Raw genomic sequence first — 21,523 nt, forward strand, 5'->3', positions numbered from 1 at the left:
ACCAAATTAATTCTAGAACATCGTTCAAGTTCAAACACAACCTGGGTTTTGAAGGCCAAGCTGTGATCGATCTGGCTTGTGTATTACCACTGCTAATAGAGATTCTGCACATCATATTCTGCACTCACTTAGGGCCCAGTACAACTCCCGTTAAATTCAGTGGAGCAACTCTTCTTTAATTCAATGTCCTTCACATCTGTCCTTCATGTCCTTCATCATCTATAAGGATGCTTAGATGTAACTGAGGGCAGAATAATGAGCACAAAGTTGAATCTCTGAGAATGCACGAGCCTGCTCACGCACTTCCATAGCTGTGCTTGATTCTGCAATGCTAACGTGCGTGACGGCCAAACACTTAGCGAAACTACTTTTCTCCCAGAACACTGAGCAGATCAGGCACTGAACACACCTGGAGAAGGTAGCAGTTAAATAAGAAGCTGCCATTTTTTTAAACAAAATATCTACCTGTCTAAATTTCACATCTAGACACAAATTTTTATTTAATCAGTGCAAAATACAAGGGCAAACCCCCCTTAAAAATTCATACTTTTAGTGGGAGAAATATCCTATATGGGTAAAAAGGAAACTGTAGGAACAAACAAACTAATTGCACCTGCAATACTCCCCATACTCCATCCACCTGGAGATAGTTACCATCACAGCAAACAAACTGCGAAATATACCATTGGTGATGTCATTCATTCTTTCCGAATGATCAATAGTAATAACTTGGTTAAAGGTGCCAAGTATTTTTTTAATGTGATGATGTGATCTCCAAAGGAATTTTTGGGGCAGTCTGACTGTACCCCTTATAAGGCAAGGAGTGATTATCTTTATGATTAATGTGCCCTTTCCTTTCACTGCTGAAACACACCTTGCCTGTTAAATTGTCCAGTAAAGAACAGAGGTACAGCCTATTTTTCTTAGTGAAATAACCACATTGGTTCTGCGGAACCTGAGTCACTCGTGAAGTCACCATGGCCACATTCTGTAACATGCATATTCTTGTCCACCTTCCGAGATGCCTATCAATTCCTTTCCTCATTCTTTGCTCTTTTGTGCTTCTTGCTTTGCATCAAGGGGCAGGTAAAGGCAGGATCCTCGAAGCCAGGCTGCTGGGGTTGGAGGAAGCCTGGATGTAGCAAAACAGCAAGCCACTAAGTAGCCTTGGACAAATCATGTCACTTCTCTTTGCCTCCGTTTCCTCTCCCATCATTTTTCTGTCTTGTTTGTTTAGATTGTAAACTGTCCAAGGCCTGCAGGAACTGTCTCTCACTGTCTTGACCAGAGGTTAGCTCAATAGAGTCCCTGATCTCAGCGGGGATCTCTAGTTCCTACTAGAATGCAAATAATAATGACAGGGCCTGTTCCTGAGAGGTGCTGCCCAGGTACAATTCACGGCAAAGTTCATTTAGAAGTTGTTTTCTTATGAATGTTTGGAGGTTAAGATTCCCCCAGTGTTGTGCTTTTGGATGTCCAGAGTTTGGGAGGCTAAGCTCAAGTGTAATATCACTTTCATATGGAAACATTCCCTATGGGGGGACAGCTATCTCCTGTGACTGCAAAATGATTGGACTCAGTGATCAATCAGGCCTTTTCCATTTCTAACTTCTAGGAACTGTAGAGTCCAGCCAGCCAGGTATTTAAAAACCAAACAAATTAAAAAAAGCAGAGGGAGGCAGCGCCATGGCAGATTCCTCCCGCAGGGAACGACACTATGGAGATATCCGTTAGTGGAAGCGAATATGGTAGAAGATGGATGCAGTGCTTAGCGATGCTTGAAAAGCAACCTGGTATTCTAGATCTGGCAGAGAAAAAACAACTGCCTGATCCTGTTTGGAGGCAGTGGGTGAAATCCTGGTGCCAATGAAAACTCCCAGTGACTTCAGTGGAGACAGGATTTCAGAGGAAAGGAGGGAACAAAAGAAAAGTTGCCACAAGAGGGTTTTTCTTTTATTTGTCCAAGACATCACCCCATAAGCAGTGAAATGATTGGTTAACACCACCACTGGGCCGAGGCGCTGGGGCTGACGCACTGAGACCTTCTTTCTATAAGGGCTACACTTTTCTAAGCCTCACGTTTCCTATGTGAGTTCCTGCATCCAGTGCAATCTTCAGAATTACCTGGGTGCAACTGAGGAGCTGAGGAAAGATGACCATGTCCACTGGTGGCTTCTGATAGCCCAGCATCTTGTTTTTAGAGGCTGATTTTTATGCTAACTCCCTGCATTTACTGCACACAGAACATCCCAGGCAGGTCTGAGGTGTGATTTCTTCCAAGGCCACCTCTTTCTTAGTGTAATACAATGACAGTTGAAGTGCCCAAGCTGCTGGGATCAGGGTAAAATGGGAAGACATTTTCAGTGAAGGGACCTCAGCACTGGCATTTATTTCTACCTCATCCCCTTGACCTGGCAGAGCCTGGATTTGTTGCCTTTCAAAGCCTGTGTGTTCTCCCAGGCTTTTTCTTGAGAGGGTGAGATGACTGATATATGGACTGGATTTGGCAGGGAGGACCTAATTTGTGGTGGTGACATATTTGCAGATATGGAATGGAGCAAAAGGGGAACATTTCTGAGAGGGTGAACTGGAGAGTTTTATGGATGTTAATCCAGTGGCGTTTTTGTGTGAGTCTTTAACACCCAGAGCTTTATGAACTGAAATAAATAAATATGAACTAATGCTGCAATACCGTGACGAATATATATAATTACGGACACTTAAAGGAGTGTCCAGTAATAATTAGTGTAGGACTCCTGGGTTCTGTTCCCGACTCGGCCATTTTGTAATTTTGAGCAAGTCACTTTCCTCATGGTGTGCCTCAGTTTCCCCATCTATATAATTGGTGTAATTATCTCCGGTTCCCTACAGAGGCTGAAGAGAGATTTGATTAACATTTCTAAAGTGTTTCTGTGAGGTGCTGTAGAAGCACAAAGTATTAATGTTGTTATTAGTGTCTCTCTTCCAAAGCTATTTGAAAGAAGCCTACTATGTCCTGTGAGGTAGATAAATATTAGCTCCATTTTGCAGCTGGCAAAACTGAGGTACAGAAAGGGGAAGTGGCACACTAAAGACAGAGCAGCAAGTCAGTGGCAGAGTCAGATATAGGACTGAGGGATCTGATTCTCCGTTGTCCTTCATCTTGTGCAGTCATGACCAGGGCAAAGATATTTAAAATGACATCACTCTGTGGTGTAGGGTAATGAAAAGCCAGGTGCTAAGAGTCCTGATTCCCAGTCCCTGCTGCAATCACTGGATCACATCCCTATTTGGATAAAGCAACTGTAGTATAACTGGGTTTTTATGAATTATTATTTGTATTTACTTATTAGGTAAGCGCAGCAACAGCTAGGTAGTTATTTAAAGGCAAAACTCTTGCCTATTTATTTTCCTCTCTCTCCAGCTAAATAAATGCTACTCAGAGCACCATTATTTAAATCTGCAATTGGCAGGCAGTGGAGATCCTTATAACTGAAAGAACGAATGCAATCCCTATAGGAATGTCTTCAGCAGTAATGGGGTATTCCGGGAGCTGTTAATTCTGCGCTGCCAGGAGCTTTTAAAGAATAGCCCCCTTGCAAACGGTGGCTGTTTGACAGAAATTCTATGGCAGCAAGTGAGGTCTGTGGTTGCACAAATCCGTATGGAACAAAGCGTTCTGTTTCTCGGAAGAATCTGAACCTAACCCTAATTAATTGTTCCCTGGGTCATTAATTCAAAGTGATTCACTTTCAGGAGACAAAATGAAACAGTAGCCCAGTTAGCAGCAGCTTAATACTACCCTCTGACTGAATTGGCTTAATTGTCTCCCTGCCTCCAAGACCCTTTGAATTGAACTTGCCAGATAAACAGCGGTTTGGGAAGCCAGTCCAATTTGTGATCCGCATCTTACATGAACATTGTTACTGTTTGGGGGAAAGCACCACATCCGCCGGTTGAATTGTTCCATGGGACATCCAGATTGTCCATGTGTGGGGCTGTCGTCTGTTACAAGATGTGACGTTATGCATGAAGGGCCTGATCCAAAGTCCATTACAGTGAATGGACAGATACTCCATGGGCTTTGGATCTAGCCCCAGTAAATCTGTTCACCCAGAGGCTACAGCGATGGGTGCCTCATAAATGTGCCTAATAAACAGCAATAATGCACATAATCTCACCGGACGGGTACCAAAGATCACCATTAATTACATGAATTAGTTACACTAATTAACCAACCATTTTGCCATACTCTCAAACATGGGGATATTCTTGCTTTCTAATGGTTTCCTGCCTCCTTGAAAAAAAACTGCCAATTTTCAACAGGAATTTCCTAGGTTATTCACAGGGCTGTTTTGCTTAGTGCATTTCCTCCTGAGATCACTCCTTTCTCTCTAGTATAGTGTACACCACAGTCTCCACAGATAGCATGGAGTAGACCTGGGAGGATGTTGGGAGGTAGCTATATACTTCCCAGAAGGGTCAAATTCAGCCCTTAGAAAGGCTGAAAACGCCTGCTTCTGTAATGAAAGCTTAGATTCTGGGGAATTACCCAGATCAGTGAGAAAAGCCTAAATCTTCTGAATTAATGGCTTTTGATTGTCCTTGCTAATAACCTGAAACATATCACTTGCAGCTTTACTAAATCCTCACATTTTGTAACAATTGTAGCAGATTTATAGGGCAATACATGCTGAGGATGGAAAAGTTCCCTGGTGAGCTATTCCCTTTGCTTGTTATCTCCTAACACATATTGTCCTTCTGAAATACCTCAGAGGTATGCGGACAAGAAGCTCCCACAATGTCTCCTGCATTTACACAAACTGGCAACTGAAAGGCACCAGAAGTACTAGAGATTGGAGCCCAGATCATGGGGAAAAATGCACTGTAGGACCATAGGTCAGCCAGAAGTGTGGAGATTTTGCTACAATACGGTGGTGGTGATAGTTTGGGGGAGGGTTTGTCTCCCCATGGAATGGACAGGACCCCCCCAACCTGCAAATCTCCTAATATGTAGGTCTAGATCTTTGAACATCTATGGAGGGCCAAGACCTTAATGGGGAAGCCTAGTATGTCTGTGCTATCCCTTAAGACCTCAGTATGCTTTCTTCAGACTTCCCACTTATGGCTGGACCAATCATGCCCCATGTCACAGCACAGACTGGAAGTCCACTAAGATAAGGCCAACGGGGTCAGCATTATCTTACAGGGGCAAAATCCCTACAGAAACGATGTTGACATTTCTATGAAGAGTGGCTCTTCTCCAGCTTCATTCACACAGCCATGTCCCTCTGAAATCGCAGAGCCCCCTCCTCCTGGAATTTGCATCAACCGACTTCAGTGAGTTTAGAGAGATGAGCCAAGGTGCTGTCAGATTGGCTCAACCTCACACCCGCCAACAAAACGTTGACCATAGCAATCAGTTTTTGGCTCCTTTCAACCTCTCATTGCAAGAGGTGGAGGGGATGATCAGCCCTAGATTATAAAACAGAAAATAACCATGTGCATAAAAAAATCAGATACATAGGTAATTAGTTTGATGCATTCACTGCTACTCAACATCATTAGTTTTAGGTAAGGGGAGTTTAAATATCAAATGGTTAAATATTTTTTATTGTAGCCTCAAAATTGATAAACCTTCCACATACATAAACTGGGTTTTATGTTTGATGAGAGATAATCTTGTTAAAGTGTTTCTTTGAGCCATCTCTTTGACACAGCACCTCCACCCCACACAGTCAGATCAACACAACATCACATGTCTTTTCCAGAGCATGAGGCAAACTGCAGTGAAAACATGGACTAATAACAATAACAACACTGCACTCCTAGAACACCTTCCCATTGAGGACCTGAAAGTACTTTACAAACAGTCAGTGGCTGAGCCATAGAATTTAAATAGCTTCCACTGTAATAAATAAATAAACAGGCTCAAATTTTGGTTTGTCAAGCAACCTGTTTACAAATCCTAGCCCTACTGAAGTCAATTCCCATTGATTTCATTAGGGCCAGGATTTCGCCTGAATCCCAGTTCAGTGCTCTATGCAGTAAACCGTGCTAATCTTATCTGAGCAGGTTCCCCACATGCTGTACTACTTCTCAGGCAGCAGAAGCACAGCAATCATCACCTTTGATGAGTTCAGAATTTAGTCCTTTCGTGGCAAATTCTGCACTTGCTTATTCAGTCCCATTGACTTCTGTGAGGCCATGATTTCGCTGGGAGCTTTCCCTGCGTGAGAGTTGCAGGAAAGAAAAAAAAAATTAAGATGACAAACTTATCCCAGCTAATGCTATTGCATTATTCTTAAGAGAACTAATGTGACTACTAATGCCTAAACAGCTCTATGTAAATTATGCCCATTAGGCAGATTTAGCATATCCACCCTAAATAATTATTTAAGCAAACAGCCAGAACAAGCGTTATTTTATGACACATGTTTGTACGTTGAAGGTGCATTGTGAGGCATGAGGCAAAACTGCGTATGTGGAAGTGTGTCTGCCTACCTGAGCGTAGGTGTTACATTTTGAAAGATCTCACACAACCTGGCTTATTGACAACAGGATACCTGGCTTGATTTCTCAAAGAAAATATTTAGTTTGCTTAAAGAACTTTTGAAAGTGTAGTATTTTAAACATATCTTTCCTGTCTCATAAAGAAACCACATTTTATATAAGTAATTCTTTAGTGCAATACATTTTTCATAAATAAGAAGCAGAATAAAAATATTAATATTGCCACCAAGTGTGTTTTTCTTAAATTAAGTAAAAATAAATAGACAGGTTAACCAAGCCAAAAATCTGCTTTTATTTACATCGTAGTAAATCTGGTTTAACATTGCTAACTCTGTTGAAGTTAATGGAGCAAATCCAAATTTACACTAGTGTGAGATCAGAATCTGGCTCCTAAGATTCTTATTTGCCTGTAAAGTGTCATGCACACCTATAGTACTATATATATAGTAATATAATAACATTAAACAATAGCCCTCGGATTTCTGAGCAGCTCAGATGATCATCTGGAGATAACAGATCTGCAGCAGTAGGGAATATTTATTCAATAATAACGTAATTGTAATAGCATAATATCTATATTACTTGGCACTTAAATAGAGCTGCCCACCCTCAAAGTACTATACAAGTAGAAACTCAATTTGGCATTATCTAATCTAATCTTATGAATGAAATAATTGTAATAAATCTAAAGCTTAAATAGAGAAATATGATAAACATTTCATAGACCAGAGGCATATTACATGACTTATGTAAGCGAACTCTCCCGGGGCATGATTCGGTGAGGTGCTGACTGCCTCCTGACCACTGTCAACTCCCAATGGGGCCTATTTGCAGAAGGAAATATTTTTTTGGCCTCAGAGGCAAAAGGTCCCATTAACTTTATTGGGAACAGGATCATGCCAGTGGCCTGTTTGAAAGCAAACGTGCCATTCCTATTGTTAATCTAGGCAGGTGTGCTCTAATGTCTGCTTCAAAATTGGATCCGGAAGGCGACACCGCAAAACAGCTAATACCGGGACTCAAATAAAGCAATAAACAGTAAGTGTGTGTGTATTATTATAATTTAGTAGCGTGCGATCATTTCAAGCTCTCCTCCTATTTCAAAAGCGTAACAATGAAGTACCATAAAAAAATCCATGTCCTGTTAAGTATTCCTGTAGCATGAGACCAAGCACAAGGGAAGTGCAAAGGAGACAATTATTAATGCAACTGCAAGCTGGCGCTGTAGAAGGCAGATAATGGGGGGAATGTTTATTTCATAAGCAAGGCCAGTTTTTGCAGCTAGAAGAATGGGCTGCCGGAATCAAAGCCTAGTTCTTGAAGCTCTGTTTGCAGCCATTAGGGAAAGTCCAACAGCCCCTTTCTAGTGAACCTTACAAGCTGGGCAGGCTTTACGCACAAGAAAAACAAGAAGCTTTTTTAGGGCCCTGAATCCTATGCAGGCATCCCAATAGGTAGGTTGCTCTCTAGTATTTCGTTGGTGACTGAGGCAGGCTTGATCATAATTTATTTACTTAACTAGCTACAGCAACATATTAACTAAACACAGGGTAGAGATGCTACAGTGATTTAGGTGGGCTGCACTCTCAGCTCTTGTCTACACTAGAAAGTTTTGTCGACGCAAGTTACGGTGATGATCAAAAAGCGCTGTAATTAGAACGCTTGTGCCTGTCCACGCAGCACTCGTGTCGCCGAAGCGTGTTCACACTTGGTGCTCTAGCACTGACAGTGAAAGCAGAGCATTGTGGGCAGCTATCCCACTGTGCAAGTCGCCACCTTGTGCCACTAGGAGTGGTGGGAAGGTGGAGAGGACCGCAGTGCATCATGGGTGCGGGCTCAACATCCCATGATGCATGATTTCCATCCTGTCATTCCAGGGGTTCCCAAATGCATTTTGCGGCATTTTTCAATAGCCCGTTTCCTGACCACTCCCATCTCTGTCTGAAAGGAAGAATCCTGCACTGATCTCCACTGTTGTTGTCAGTGTTCTGAACAGATCGCGGCTGGTCATGCAGTGTTCTGAACAACGCTGGATTACAGTCTGCATTCACAGAGCATCTACGCACCAGGCACCACTGGCTGAGAGTGTGGTAGGAATGTGTGGGTGGAGTTTGGGGAGGGCATAGAAAGTAGTTCTGTATTGGCTGCAAGGGGGGCGAGCACACACAAATTCAGTATGCAGCATTATGAGTGAATTTAGCAGCTCCGTTTGCTCTTCCTTGGCTTTTATCATGCACTCATGACCTGTTATCACTCACTCCTGGTTTTCCCTCCTCTCCTGCCTATCAATTTTCTGATTTTCAGACACGGTGTGTCTCTATGCCCTTTTTTCTTTTGTTTCTGCCTCAGAGGACTGAAGTAGTTCTTGGAACATCTCCTCTTTGCTTCTCTGTGGTCATTTTCTTATCAGCCAAAGGGGTTGGCAGGTGTGGAGGTGTTTCCCCTCAAGGGCACATCTGTAGAAGCACAATAAACAATGAACCAAAGCATTATTGTGGGTGCAATAACATCACTGATGCATTACTGTAAAATACACATCTTTCTCCCTGTCCCCTGGGGCGAGCACACAGCTTGACGATCAACCAGGGCATGGTGAGTTATGCCATGGGGCAGGGGACACCCAAGCTGGGGAAAAGGTTCTGGGTGGTTGTCTGGGGTATTGATGTAGGTATAGATTGGACAAAATTTCAAATTGTGCCACCATTTTCCACAGGTGGGGGCCATAGAAGCCGCTATCTCATGCCTGAGAGTAAGCAGGGATGCTAGAGTGCATCTCCTCCATGTGAGCAGCTTCAAACAAGGTCCCTATGCTGCTCACCTGTGTACCGTTTTGGTCCCCGCACAAGTGCTTGCCGATTGGTGCAGGAGAGTTTCCTGCAACGGGGGAAGAAACAAAGCAACTCTGCCGAGGAATCTCTGGCAGAGGAGTGGTGAGTTCCTCCAGGAAAGTTTCCTAGAGATTTCTCTGAAGGAGTCCTGTGAAATCTCGGTGTGCATTAATATACTTTTCTACCACACTGCCTAGCTAAACAAGAGAATGGGAAGCACATGCAAACACAGCTACTCTTGTGCCTTTCTATCCCTTCCACCAGCTGTATAATGCAACAAAGCAAAGGACAGCTGTACCTCGTGTAACTGAGCAGCATCAGCTCAAAAATCAAGAAGAGGTCCTGGCTCCCCATGTCTGCAAATGACCTGTGCCCTGCTCCGCATCATCCTCCAACTCGGCCTCTTTGTCCATGACTTCTTCGTCGGGGTTGACTCCAGTTTCCACTGCCTCTGGGTTCACGGAGGTTTCCACAGGTCTCCTGGTGGTGGAGGTGGGGGTTGCCGCTGAGTATGGCTTCCAGCTCCTTATAGAAGTGGCAGGTCTTTGACTCCACACCAGCGCAACGGTTTGACTCCTTAGCCTTTTGGTACCCCTGCCACAGCTCCTTGATTTTTGCATGGCACTGCAGCATGTCCTGTTCATTGCCCTTCTCCGCCATTAAACAAGAAAATTGACCATAGGCATCATAGTTCCTTTGGCTGGAGCAGAGCTGGGACTGCACAGCTTCCTCTCACCAAATGGCAATAAGATCCAGAAGGTCCGGTGTGCTCCAAAGGGGAGAGCATTTGGTGCACAGAGCTGCCATGGTCAGCTAGGAAAATGAGACATGAGCTGTCCAGGCTGCCCAACCAGGATGTGGACTTTCAAAAATGTCCTGGACTTTAAAGGGGAAGGAGAGGATGGCTGCAGGGCAGTAGAGTTCAAACAAATGGCCAGAGCGGTTAAGATGGGCATTGTGGTCACTTCCGGGAGGCCATTTACTGTGACATAACCAAGCATGGTGTCTACACTGATGCTTTGTTGCTAAAGGTTTGGCACAAAAAGCTCTATGCCTCTTGTCCAGGTGGTTTTATTTTGTTGCAAAATCAGAGGAGTTGGGTTGGGGTGTGTGTGTGTGATTGCAGTGTGGACACCACCATTTTGGTGCAAAAAGCTGACTTTGGTCGAAAAATCTCTAGTGTAGACCAGGCCTCAGTCTCTGCAACTGGTTCTTGTCTGGATGAGAATCAACAGGCAATGTGGCATTGCCTAGAGCTCTGAAGTACTCTGATGATGCTTAGCCATTTATTGTGCCTTCCCCTTGGATTCAGTAGCAGTCTTTGAGTGGGAGGAAATTAGGGTGGGGGATACCCCCTAGCCAATGATAAGGCAGCCCCTGTTTGTAGGGAAACCATATTAGCATCTTTCTAGCCAAGGGTGCAGTTCTACTCAGCATGCTGGACGTCTCCTGGGGCATGGGGTGTTTGATGGTTCCCCACACAGGGCTTGGATGGGTTCCTCAATGGATCTCTGGCTGTAATGGGCACTGAGTTCCCTGCCGCTGCTCATGCACAGAGCAAATGGAAATGCGCTAGCTCTGTGGACCCTCCTCTTTATAACAGCTGCTGGCTGCCCCTTTTGGACCCTAACAGGCTGTGAACCCTGCCTTGGTTACAGGGCAGACCTCCCCCACAAGATCAGGGTGAAACCTGGCTCAAGCCATCATCAGGCTCAAGGAAGCAGCCAGCTGGGACCCCCCGCCTAGCCTGGAGGCAGCAGGCAGGCAGGCAGGGCTGCACCCTGGAAGTGGTGGGAGAGAGAGGAGGGGACGCACAGGGAGATATTGCACACGAGAAGGCAGCGGGAGGGGAGGAACCATAATACGTGGGCGTGGCTACAAGTGTAGAGGCGGGGCCATTAGAGAGAATTCGGCCGTGGACGGGGGCGGGCTGAGGCTCTGGGGGGGCGGGGCCAGCCGGGCCGCGCGCCGGGGGCGGAAGAGGAAGGGGGCGGGGCTGTGCCGCGCCGGGCCGCGAGGGGGGGCGTGTCCGGCGTTAGTGCCGAGTCCCGCCTCGCGCCGGGCTCCGTGTCAGTCGGTCTGGTCGGGTGCCCGGGCGGCGGCGGCGGCGCTGGATGCGGCAGCGGGACTGGCGCGGGGTCGAAGCCGGGAGACGCTCGGAGCGCGGGCGGGAATCGATCGGGGGCGGTTTTTTTTTTTACCTCAGAAACAGTCTCCCATCCCCCCACCCCGGCTAACCGCCACTTCCGGTTACATTCCCCCCCCCCTTCGAGCCGGGTAAATACCCGGGCCCCCCCCAGCTGCTGACAGGACCCCCGCTGACCCCCGCCTTCGCTGCGGCGAGGACCCGGTCCCCCGGGACGATGATGAACTCGCTGCTCTTCGGGGAGATGGCCCGCGCCTTCTCCTCCTCGGCCGGCGGCGGGGCCCCCAGCCCCCTGGGCGCCGCCGCCGCCCCGCCGCCGGTGACCACGGCGCTGCGGAACGACCTGGGCTCCGACATCCACCTGCTGAAGGGGCTCAACGTGCGCTTCCGCTGCTTCCTGGCCAAGGTGCACGAGCTGGAGCGGCGCAACCGGCTGCTGGAGAAGCAGCTGCAGGCGCAGCAGAGCGAGCGCGACCGCCGCTTCCGCTACAAGACCTTCTCCCGGGACCAGGCCGTGCAGACCGACTCGGGGCCCCCGCCGGCCGGATACGGCGCCCTGCCGCCCGGCCCCGCCGCCGCCGCCGGCGCCTCCGCCTCGTCCTCCCAGCCGCAGCACTACGGCCGCCTGCCTGGCACCATCTGGAGCTACACCCAGGTGCGCCGCACCGGCGGCGGCGGCCTGGAGACCCTGCAGGGGCCCGGCGTCTCCTGGACCCATCCGGACGGCGTCGGGGTGCAGATCGACACCATCACCCCCGAGATCCGGGCCCTCTACAACGTGCTGGCCAAAGTCAAGCGGGAGAGGGACGAGTACAGGAGAAAGTGAGTGCACCGCTGGGGGGGGGTAACGTCGGGAAATGTGTGGGTGCCCCTCAGAAATCCCCCCTCCACCCCACTTGCTTTTTTTTGCATTGGGGAGTTGATGGAAGGGAGAGGATTTGGGGGACCCGTCTGAGCAGCATCCCGGGGTGAGGGAGGGGGAGTAGGTTGAAGAATATGTGACAGACCCGTGCGGGAACGTGGCTTCATCCCCTCCCCCAGACTTCCTGTGAATCCTGCCTCTGCAGAGGAGGCCGATGGATTTGGAAAACTTGGGGGGACCCCCTGGGAAGAACTTGTTCCTCCCACCAGCCTGGATGACTTTCCTGGGGGAGGGTGGGTGGCCTTCGGAAAACCTGAGGCCCTTCGGATTCTGAAGGCCCCACTTTCAAGCTCTCTGTACAATCCTGTCTCAGAAGGAGTAGTGCAAGCTTAACAGATTTAAAAACAAACAAATCAAAAACCCGTCCTACTATTAATGTTTGTTTACACAATTAGCTCTAAATTTAGTTTGGGTAATGAGAACAGGTTAATCACTTTCATAGTCAATTGCACTTTCTGGCTCCTGTGAATTAGCTCAGTGCAGCAATATTTGGGATGCAAACACTGCAGGGGAATGTTAAGGTTTGCATCCAACCCAAGCCGTTTCATTGAAATGTTAAAAAACCACCCAACGCCTACAGCTTGAAAATTTTTAATTCGTCTTAAGTTTTTGTTAAGCTTTGGAAGATTTTTACACAAAATTAAACTGGTCTAAACAGACCTGACTCTGTGTATCTATTGTGTGTGCGCTGAGGGTGGGAGGCCAGCAAAAGAGGGTAGCTGGGATACTGGAGACAGACTTTTGCATGAGGTGGGTGCCTAGGGCATCCTGAAGGACAGATCTGGGCACCCACTGCTAAATTCTGTCACCTTTTGCCTTAAATGGGATCTGTCTCTGGCAGTTTGGTTTTATAGGAGAGCAAATTCAGACAATCCTTTTGTGAGGCAGCCAGGGTAACTTGGCCATGTGGCATACAGCACATCCTGATTGCAATGCTCTGCCTGGATGAGAACATTGTATTTCTTATAAGCTGTTAGTTTGTCACATTTATGATGATGTCCTGGCAAATTACCTGTCTTTAAAATAAATAAATAAATAAATAAAAAATCTTTAAATTGGGGAGGTGTATGATACATGAGTGGTGCTACCTTTTGGGGTTGCTCTAGTTTTGTCCCTATGTGTCATCTTGAATAGACTATTCCTTATAGACTAGCGTTAAGAACTATATAAGGTGAAGCTGGAAAATGACTAAATTTAATATATTTTTCTCCATTTTAAATTCGTTGATTTAAATTGGAAATGATGCAGTAAAATCACTTGTGGATGTGTGACAGATGCTATCTTTCTTTGACTACTTTTAAAAATACCCTTCCACTCCTGATATTTCCTTGCATCTAACTGTGTGAACCATGAACATAAAATAATCTGGGAAATTCCAGTTCCAAATGTTGTTTGTTTACTTTTGTACTCAGCTCTAGCAGTAAAGGTAGATTTCAGTTTTACTTTTTCATGCACTAACACAGTATTGCAGTGCTTGCATTACAAACACTATAGGCACATTTTACTTCCCTACTATCTTGTCATTTAACAAAAAAACCACAAAAAACACTTAGAGTCATAGAAGTGTAGGACTGGAAGGGACCTCTAGAGGTCATCTAGTCCAGTCCAGTGCCCTGCATTCAAGGCAAGACTGTGTAATAAAAAACTGACTACCTGGACAGGAGTTAGACTCCTTGACCCTAAGATTAAGAGCCTGATGCTTTAACCATTGAGCTAGCTGGGGTTGCCAACACTTTTGTTGTATGTTTTCTGTAAAATCACATTTTGGGAATAAAGTACTTGACAGTGAATTAGTCCTAGAAGAGTGGTTTCCAAATAAAGAAGCCAGTGGGTTTTGCCTCCAACACCTTTGGAAGCAACATTAAAGTTAGCAAAGAGTTAAACATGTGCATAAGTCTCTGTACATTTAGGTCTTGCTCTGTAAAGATGTAAGAGGAATCTGGCTAGTTTGCTTACTGTTAACTTTGAGAACAGACCTGTGTGCAATCCTTTTTCTCTTAGCCTTTCAAAGAGAGATTCATTTGCTATCTTTATGTGGCAAGGTGGAGAGTCATTACATGTGTGCTCTAATCTACTCTTATCAAACTTCAGCTTCTTTGGCGGAAGAGATCTAATATTGTGCCCTGGCTATCAGACAGTGAGTGGTCTTAAATGCTTAGGTCAGAAAGCTAGCTATCTTGAACAGAGGTGTCTTGCACCAATGGTAGTAATTGGTTCTAAGCCTTTTTGAAGGGACCTGGTATTTTACACTACTCTGCTATGTAAGATGTGATTCTGAAATAGGATTCTGTGTCTTTAATATATTTTTATCCAAAGCAGTATATTTATTCTCTGGTGGGTGTGACCACCAAATCAAGCAGGGCAAAATTGTTAAATACGTCTTCCTTTGAGGAAGAACTGGATGGGTCGTGAATATGAATTCTGAGATTCATAAATAAATTCATCTGCAGTGTCTTAGCATATTTGCCTTTCCAATATGGAGTAAATTGGAAAATCTGTTTTGAAGTGACTTAACATTTGTTATTGGTAAGATTATTTTTTTAAGTTTGGTCCATGTTTTTTTAACTTGGGCAGCTGATAATGCACAAATGGATTTGTGATAACATGCTGATGTTCCAGGGGTAGGCTTTAACATAAGAATGGTCATACAGGGTCAGACCTTGCAGCCAAGTATCTTGTCTTCCAACAGTGGCCAATGCCAGATGCTTCAAAGGGAATGAACAGAACAGAGCAATCGTCCCCTGTCATTCGCTCCCAGCATCTGTCAGATGCTTAAGGATCCCCGAAGGTTGCATCCCTGTCTATCCTGGCTAAAAGCCATTGATGGACCTGAACTTATCTAATTCTTTTTTTGAGTCCAGTTATAGTTTTGGCCTTCTCAAGATCCCTTGGCAATGAATTCCACAGGCTTGACTGTGCATTGTGTGAAGTAGTACTTCCTTTTTATAATATATAAACATGCTGCCTCTTAATTTCATTGGGTGACTCCTAGTTCTTTAGTGATGTGAAGGGGTAAATAACACTTCCCAATTCACTTTCTGCACATCATTCATCATTTTATAGACCTGTCATATACCTCCATTTTCTAAGCTGAACAGTCCCAGTCTTTTTAATTTCTCATATGGAAGCTGTTCCATATTCTTAATCATTTTCATTGCCCTTCTCTGCATCTTTTCCAATTCTAATATATCTTTTTTGACATGGGGTGACCAGAATTGCGTGCAGTATTCAAGATGTGGGCATACCATGGATTTATTTAGTGACATTATAGTATTTACCTCTTTTCTATCCCTTTCTGTTTCCTAATGGTTCCTAACGTTCTGTTAGCTTTTTGACTGCCGCTGCACATTAAATGGAGGTTTTCAGAGAACTAGCCACAATGACTTCATGATCTTTCTTGAGTGGTAACAGCTAATTTAGATGCTATAATTTTGTAAGTATAGCTGGGATTATATTTTCCAATGTTACTTCATGTTTATCAAAGTTGAATTTCATCTGCCATTTTTGCAAAGCATATTTTCTGGTGATCTTCCTTTTTATAACAAAGCAAGTAAAATTAACCCTATTGATGATAAATACTCTTTTTAAAATTGCCACTAAATGTGTATCAGCCCTAAAGTAAACATTTTATAGGAAAATACTCTGGTAACCAAGATGCGTAACAGATGACTACATTAGAGTTCTGAAAATACCATTGCTAATGGTCATGTTGTTGTTTGTTATACAATGGTTATGCAATCTCTGTACTAAGCAACCAATTCACATAAGGCCTTTGAATCTTGGTGACAAAAATTTTGTCCCCTGTTGAAATAGTTGACTATTGGCAATAAGCTTCATGACTGGATTGCAAGGTGTGGTGCAGTTTCCTCTTGAATTTCTACGTCTTGTAGTTCATGCGTAGCCTGTTTAATGCTGGTAGGAAAAAAATCATGTTCAAAATTAAATTTTAAAAAAATTTAAATTAAAACTTCCTTCAGAACAAAAATGAAAATCCTGCCATATTCACAAGCTGAAAAACACAGCAGTCAGATTGAGAGCAGCATTTGGTAAAGAGGAGGTAAAACTCTTTAAAAATCAGAAGGTAATTTAAGATTCTTCATCAGATGTGGTTCTACAGGTTTGTGGACTTAAAAGTAAATTTTGAAATTTTAAATGACTTCCTTCTAGGAACAGGCATTTTAACTGTTAAATTTCTAGTGCTGCTTTTTTCCACCCCATGAAAAACTAGATTTTTCTTGGAAATGCAGCAGCATCTTACTGTGATATAATATTGAAACATATATAATCTTTGGCTAATATTTTATGGTCAATAGAATGTTTTGATGTGTTTTAAAAATCACAAATCTGAATAAAATCTGTAGCAGAAATGAGCAAAAGTTCCCATGAGGAATTCAGCTGAATGGGCTGTATAGAACTAATACTTTTTTCCCCACTTACTATTTTATTAAATGATAAATGAAAGCAGCTACTTAATTAAACCTTTTTTTCTGCTTCTGTTTATCACTATGAATTATTAATTTCTGGATAATCACTAAAAGTAGCTTATGTCTAGACCTGCTCACAGTTTCTTTGTCACTTTTTGTCACCTGATTACAAAACTTTACTATTTTTAACTCCTTCTCTGTTGCTATTTGAAAGACCTATACAATCAGGTGAAACTAACTATACAGGGAAATTGAGATTGACAGACTGTTTATAAAATAAGTAAACCAGAGAATCACTTTTCCAGTCTTTCAGTAATAGTTACCTTAAACGTTACTTTTAAAAGTAATAAATAAAACTGTGTTCATGTATGTGTCCTTTATAAAAGAAAGAAAATGAGACGTTAGAAGAAAAAAGTCTTCAACATTTTCTTTGAGATGACAGTGGATCTGTAGATGTTATACAAATGTGAAATTTTTAAATTTTGTATTGGATCAATGCGGTCATTTTGCATATGTATAAACCATTTGCCTGGTTACACAAAGGATGATCAGCAGGTTTAATTGCAGTGATCTGACTAGAACTGAGAGGGAGTTCTGGCTTCTTTGATCAGCATAGTTTGTTATAAGAAGCATGCTGTTTCTGAAGATTGATGCAAAACTAAACAATCTTCTCATAACTTAGTCTAGTTATTGTGTTACATAATTGCCTTATTAGTATGTTAACACTACAGGATCCTTCTTAGGTTTTAGCAATTGAAGTGTAGTGCAGCTTGAATCCAATCAACGTGATTCAGAGAGATGATCTTAACCACAGACCCACACATTGAAATGCATTCTCCTGGGCTGTAGGAGAACTTCTTTGTTGACTATTGCAAGAGACAGTGTTACAAATCAAGGCTAAACATAGGAGGGTGACACCCCATTTTATGAAAAATACCAAAATGTACAGGGCACGGAATTTGGTTTCTAATCTGGTATTCACGGCAAAAATGCACACGTTGAGGGTTTTTTGTTGTTTGTTGAGGCAGGCAACTGTTCAGGTTCTCACCTTTTTAGGCTCTTAGATTTGTGTGTGGAGATCTCCTATTAAGATCTGGATGCATTGCTGTGTATTGTGACTGTCCAAATATTCCTCTGTGTGTCCAACAAAAGTCTGCTGAGTTTGTGAAAACCCTCCTGCAGTCATTCCATATTCTTCTCTCTGAATAGTTTTTTTAAAAAAAATCTCTGCAAGAAACCTGCTGATCAGTTTGTCCAGAGTTTGTTTGAACACTTGAATGGATTCATATTTGATGGATCTAAAATTGTTTGTTTTTAATTGGTTTAGGTATTTAGAGTCTACCAGATGTTGGGGTTTTCTCTTGCAGCACTGAAAAGAAACTTAACAGTTGAGCTGGAAATTGTTGTTTTTCTTCAGGATGGTCTTTTCATTTTGAAGATTAATAAAATCTATTTGAAGAAAAAGAGATCATCTCAAATTTGCTGCAGCTGGACAGATTTCCATTGTCAATGGCAAAGCATGTCAAAGCTAACTAGTTCAATTTTTTTTAAAGGAACTTAATAACATTTTTCTTAGGACAAACCCTGGAGGAATGTCTAAATAAACTTTTAAGTTACAATATCAATGGTAAAGTGATGCAAATGTTTTTTTTTATTGGATCCCCATGCATTATGACAAACGGCTTCTCAGGTGAACGAAGAATTTCTTCAGAGTACTAGATTTTCTCCTCTACATGTTTGTTTGTTACAGAGCTAGTAATTCTTTCTACCTGTAAATTAATATACATCCCTCTAATTTGTAATTCCGATATATTTCTGCTCTCCTTTTTGTAGTTTAAAAGGGCCAGTTGACTTTTCAGTAAAAGTGCTTGGTAGAGATTTCGTTATCAGTGGGGCAAACCAAATTCAGATACCTCACCCCCTAATTCAAGGAAAACTCTGAATTCTAGCTATTAGCAGCAAGAGAATTTCTGCTTGAGGAAGAAAGAAAATTATCTAATTACAGCTTAAAAACAATAGCTGTGCTACAGAATATATAGTTAATTATTAGTAAAATTTAGTGAAGTAAGGTGTGTGTGGTTTTTTTGGCTCCATAAATTCTGCCTTTCATCACTTAGACCAGTGGTTTTAACCTTTTTTTTCTTTTGCGGACCCTTAAACAATTTCAAATGGACCCCCAGAGGACTGCGGACTATAGGCTGAAAACCACTGATTCAGACTTTGGGTGGTCTGGGTATAAGAAATGTATTGGTCTCTGAATTGTACTGCTCTGATATCCTTAATGTTGATGTTGCATGTTTGTCCAGTGCTTGTGATGAACATGATTTTTGGAGAAATCTGTATCAAATCCGTCAGATTCTGGATTCTAATACAAGTAGAAACTAGAGTAACTGGCCAAGGAGTGAGGGTGTTCATGTTTCTGGGAAAAAGGCAAGGTACTCTTTCCTCTTCAGTCCTTCCTTATTTACATAGGGTCTTTGTGGCACTACTGCAGTTGGGTTTGGGCTCCTTGGCCTGAAAAATTTATTCATGTCTTGTTTAAATTCAATTGTCCTCCCTTCTAAAATTATTACAAGAGTGACAGTAACAGTACTATGTGATTACATAGGCTAACAATGTGAACCACTTAATTTTGAATCATACTACTTAAAATTCCCTGTTAAATTACAACTTCTCTGTGCCCCTTTAATGTTTGCCCCCTCAAAATCATCTTGGGTTTGTAGCTTATTGTCCCCAAACACCTCTTTATCCATCACTATTGTTTCCCCCCCCTTTTTTTCCTTGTTTTTTAAGCGTAAGCTAGCTCTACAACTCAGATAACTGTGCCTTCCCTGGGGTGTCTGTCCCATAAGAAGATGGGAGGTGATAGGGTCTCCAGAATTCTCCACTCTTTGTTGCTATTCCGTAGTCATAAGTGCATCCCTGCACAGCCAGGTACAAAAAAGAGAGGAAATCTATTGATGAATTATGAAGCATATGCTCTATCACTGTGGTCTGGGACCATGGAAGTGCTCTCTGGAATTCTTGCTGTATCCTGGGGTGGTTCTGCCTCTGAGATGAAAGGGATACCTCCCTTCAGCACAGCAGGTGCTGTGTGAGGTGGGACAGTTGGGGTATTATTCCCCAGAAGGGGTTCACCTTCCCTCATCATGATGCCCCCATCTGAGGAAGTGTTCAAGGAAAGATCTAACTGGTCCCCTGCTTCCATTCTCCCTCTTAATGAGGTCCTTGGAGCTTTTCAGAGAGATCTTTTTCTCTGGGAGGTGGAGCTGTGAGTCCCCTGTCGCCCGATGAGGCTAAGGCAGGGGAGGACCTTCTGGGGCTCTGGACTGGAGGGAATCCTCCTTATATTCTGGTTAGGGTAGGTGAAGGGGGGTCTGGACTGGATTCCATGCCTTTCAAAGAATGGCTGCATCCATGGAAAATGCTGCTGTACTTGTGTTCTGTTTTATAGCTTTTAATACACCTTTTGAATATTTTGTGAGTCCTTATGAAAGAAAGCTCACTCAGGCCTTCCTAAGGCCAAAAAGCAGGATTTCTAAGTACACTTGATGGAGCAAAAACAAGCTGTTTTAAAAATCTTAAACCAAAATAGTTTCTGAAGATGTGTGCAATTTGAGTCAAGCAAAAACAAAACCAGGAACAAGATAATTCTAGCTATTCATTATGTGTAATTATAGATTTAAATTGCTATATAGTAATGCAGTTCAAGTGCTTGGCTTTCTGTAGCTAAAGAAAGAATGGGACTGGTGCAGAGCTCAGCAGCTGCTTTTTTGTGGTCCAGATTTTTGTGGTCATACTCTGCCAGGGTTTTGCTTTGGCTTCCTGCATCTCTTTTGGGAGGATGGGGGGCCTGGTGACTGCTTGCTGAAATCTTCTCAAGGTTTGGTTTTTAAAGCTTGTGTGTGTGCGCGCGTGTGTGTGTAGGCTATACTAAATTCAAAGGGGGTGGAGAAACCATTTTTTTCTATTAGTACAAGAATTGGAGATGCTTATACCCATTGAGTTAAAATTTTAAACTAAATTAAGTGTGCTACAATGGGGGCCATCAACTGAAGCCATTTTGTATCTTGGAATGCCATTAAGGTGTTCCCCAGACATGCCTCCTTTGTTTAATAAAAGGTTATTTAGCACTGTCCTGTGAATTTATTTTGTAGTAGCAAACAGATAGATAGGCTTCAACAGGGATTTGGTTCCATAAGCAGGGCAAAGAACCAGCATATCCCAAGGCTATGCTTGTAACAGTCAGTTCTCAAACTTTCTTCTCCCCCAAATTAATGCTTTGATAGCTCCTTTTCTCCCCTCCTATATTACTCAGAATCCCCACTCTCACATGCTGTATCTATTCATTCTTAAGACTCTAGCATCTATTAGTCTTCTATTCTGAGTTTTTTCCAGTTTGTATAGAAACCTCTTTATTTTTGATTTGTGAAGTTTGAGGAAAAACTCTCCCTTTTAAACTCTGTTTTAACTAGCAGAATGATGAAAGATTATTGTAGTGTTGTGGCCTGTCTGATGAGCACATGTCAGTAGAGCTCAGATACATTGTGAAACTGTCTTGTTTGGGATCCATGAGTGAAAGTGATCGTCTAGTGACCCAGAAATCTGTATTCATGTCAGCTGTGGAGAAGTGCTATAGGAAGGAGTGTGGGGTTTATTCCCAAAATGAAGGGAGGGGTAATGCTTTGGCTGCTTTTTAGACTGGACTTTA

General features: G+C 43.3%; 1 protein-coding gene across 1 annotated transcript in view; it reads left to right on the forward strand.

Moving 5' to 3' along the window:
* The first annotated feature begins 11,683 nt into the window (after positions 1-11,683).
* The window catches only part of IFFO2 (intermediate filament family orphan 2), a 41,161-nt gene continuing 31,321 nt past the window's right edge, over positions 11,684-21,523 (forward strand). The window contains exon 1 of the mRNA XM_067567543.1: positions 11,684-12,288. Coding sequence (XP_067423644.1) covers positions 11,684-12,288 — 605 coding nt within the window. The remainder of the gene's footprint in view (positions 12,289-21,523) is intronic.

This window comes from Emydura macquarii, unplaced genomic scaffold, assembly GCF_026122565.2.
Source record: "Emydura macquarii macquarii isolate MOO-44397 ecotype Brisbane River unplaced genomic scaffold, CSIRO-AGI_Emac_v2 contig_2768, whole genome shotgun sequence".
NCBI classification, from domain to species: domain Eukaryota; kingdom Metazoa; phylum Chordata; order Testudines; family Chelidae; genus Emydura; species Emydura macquarii.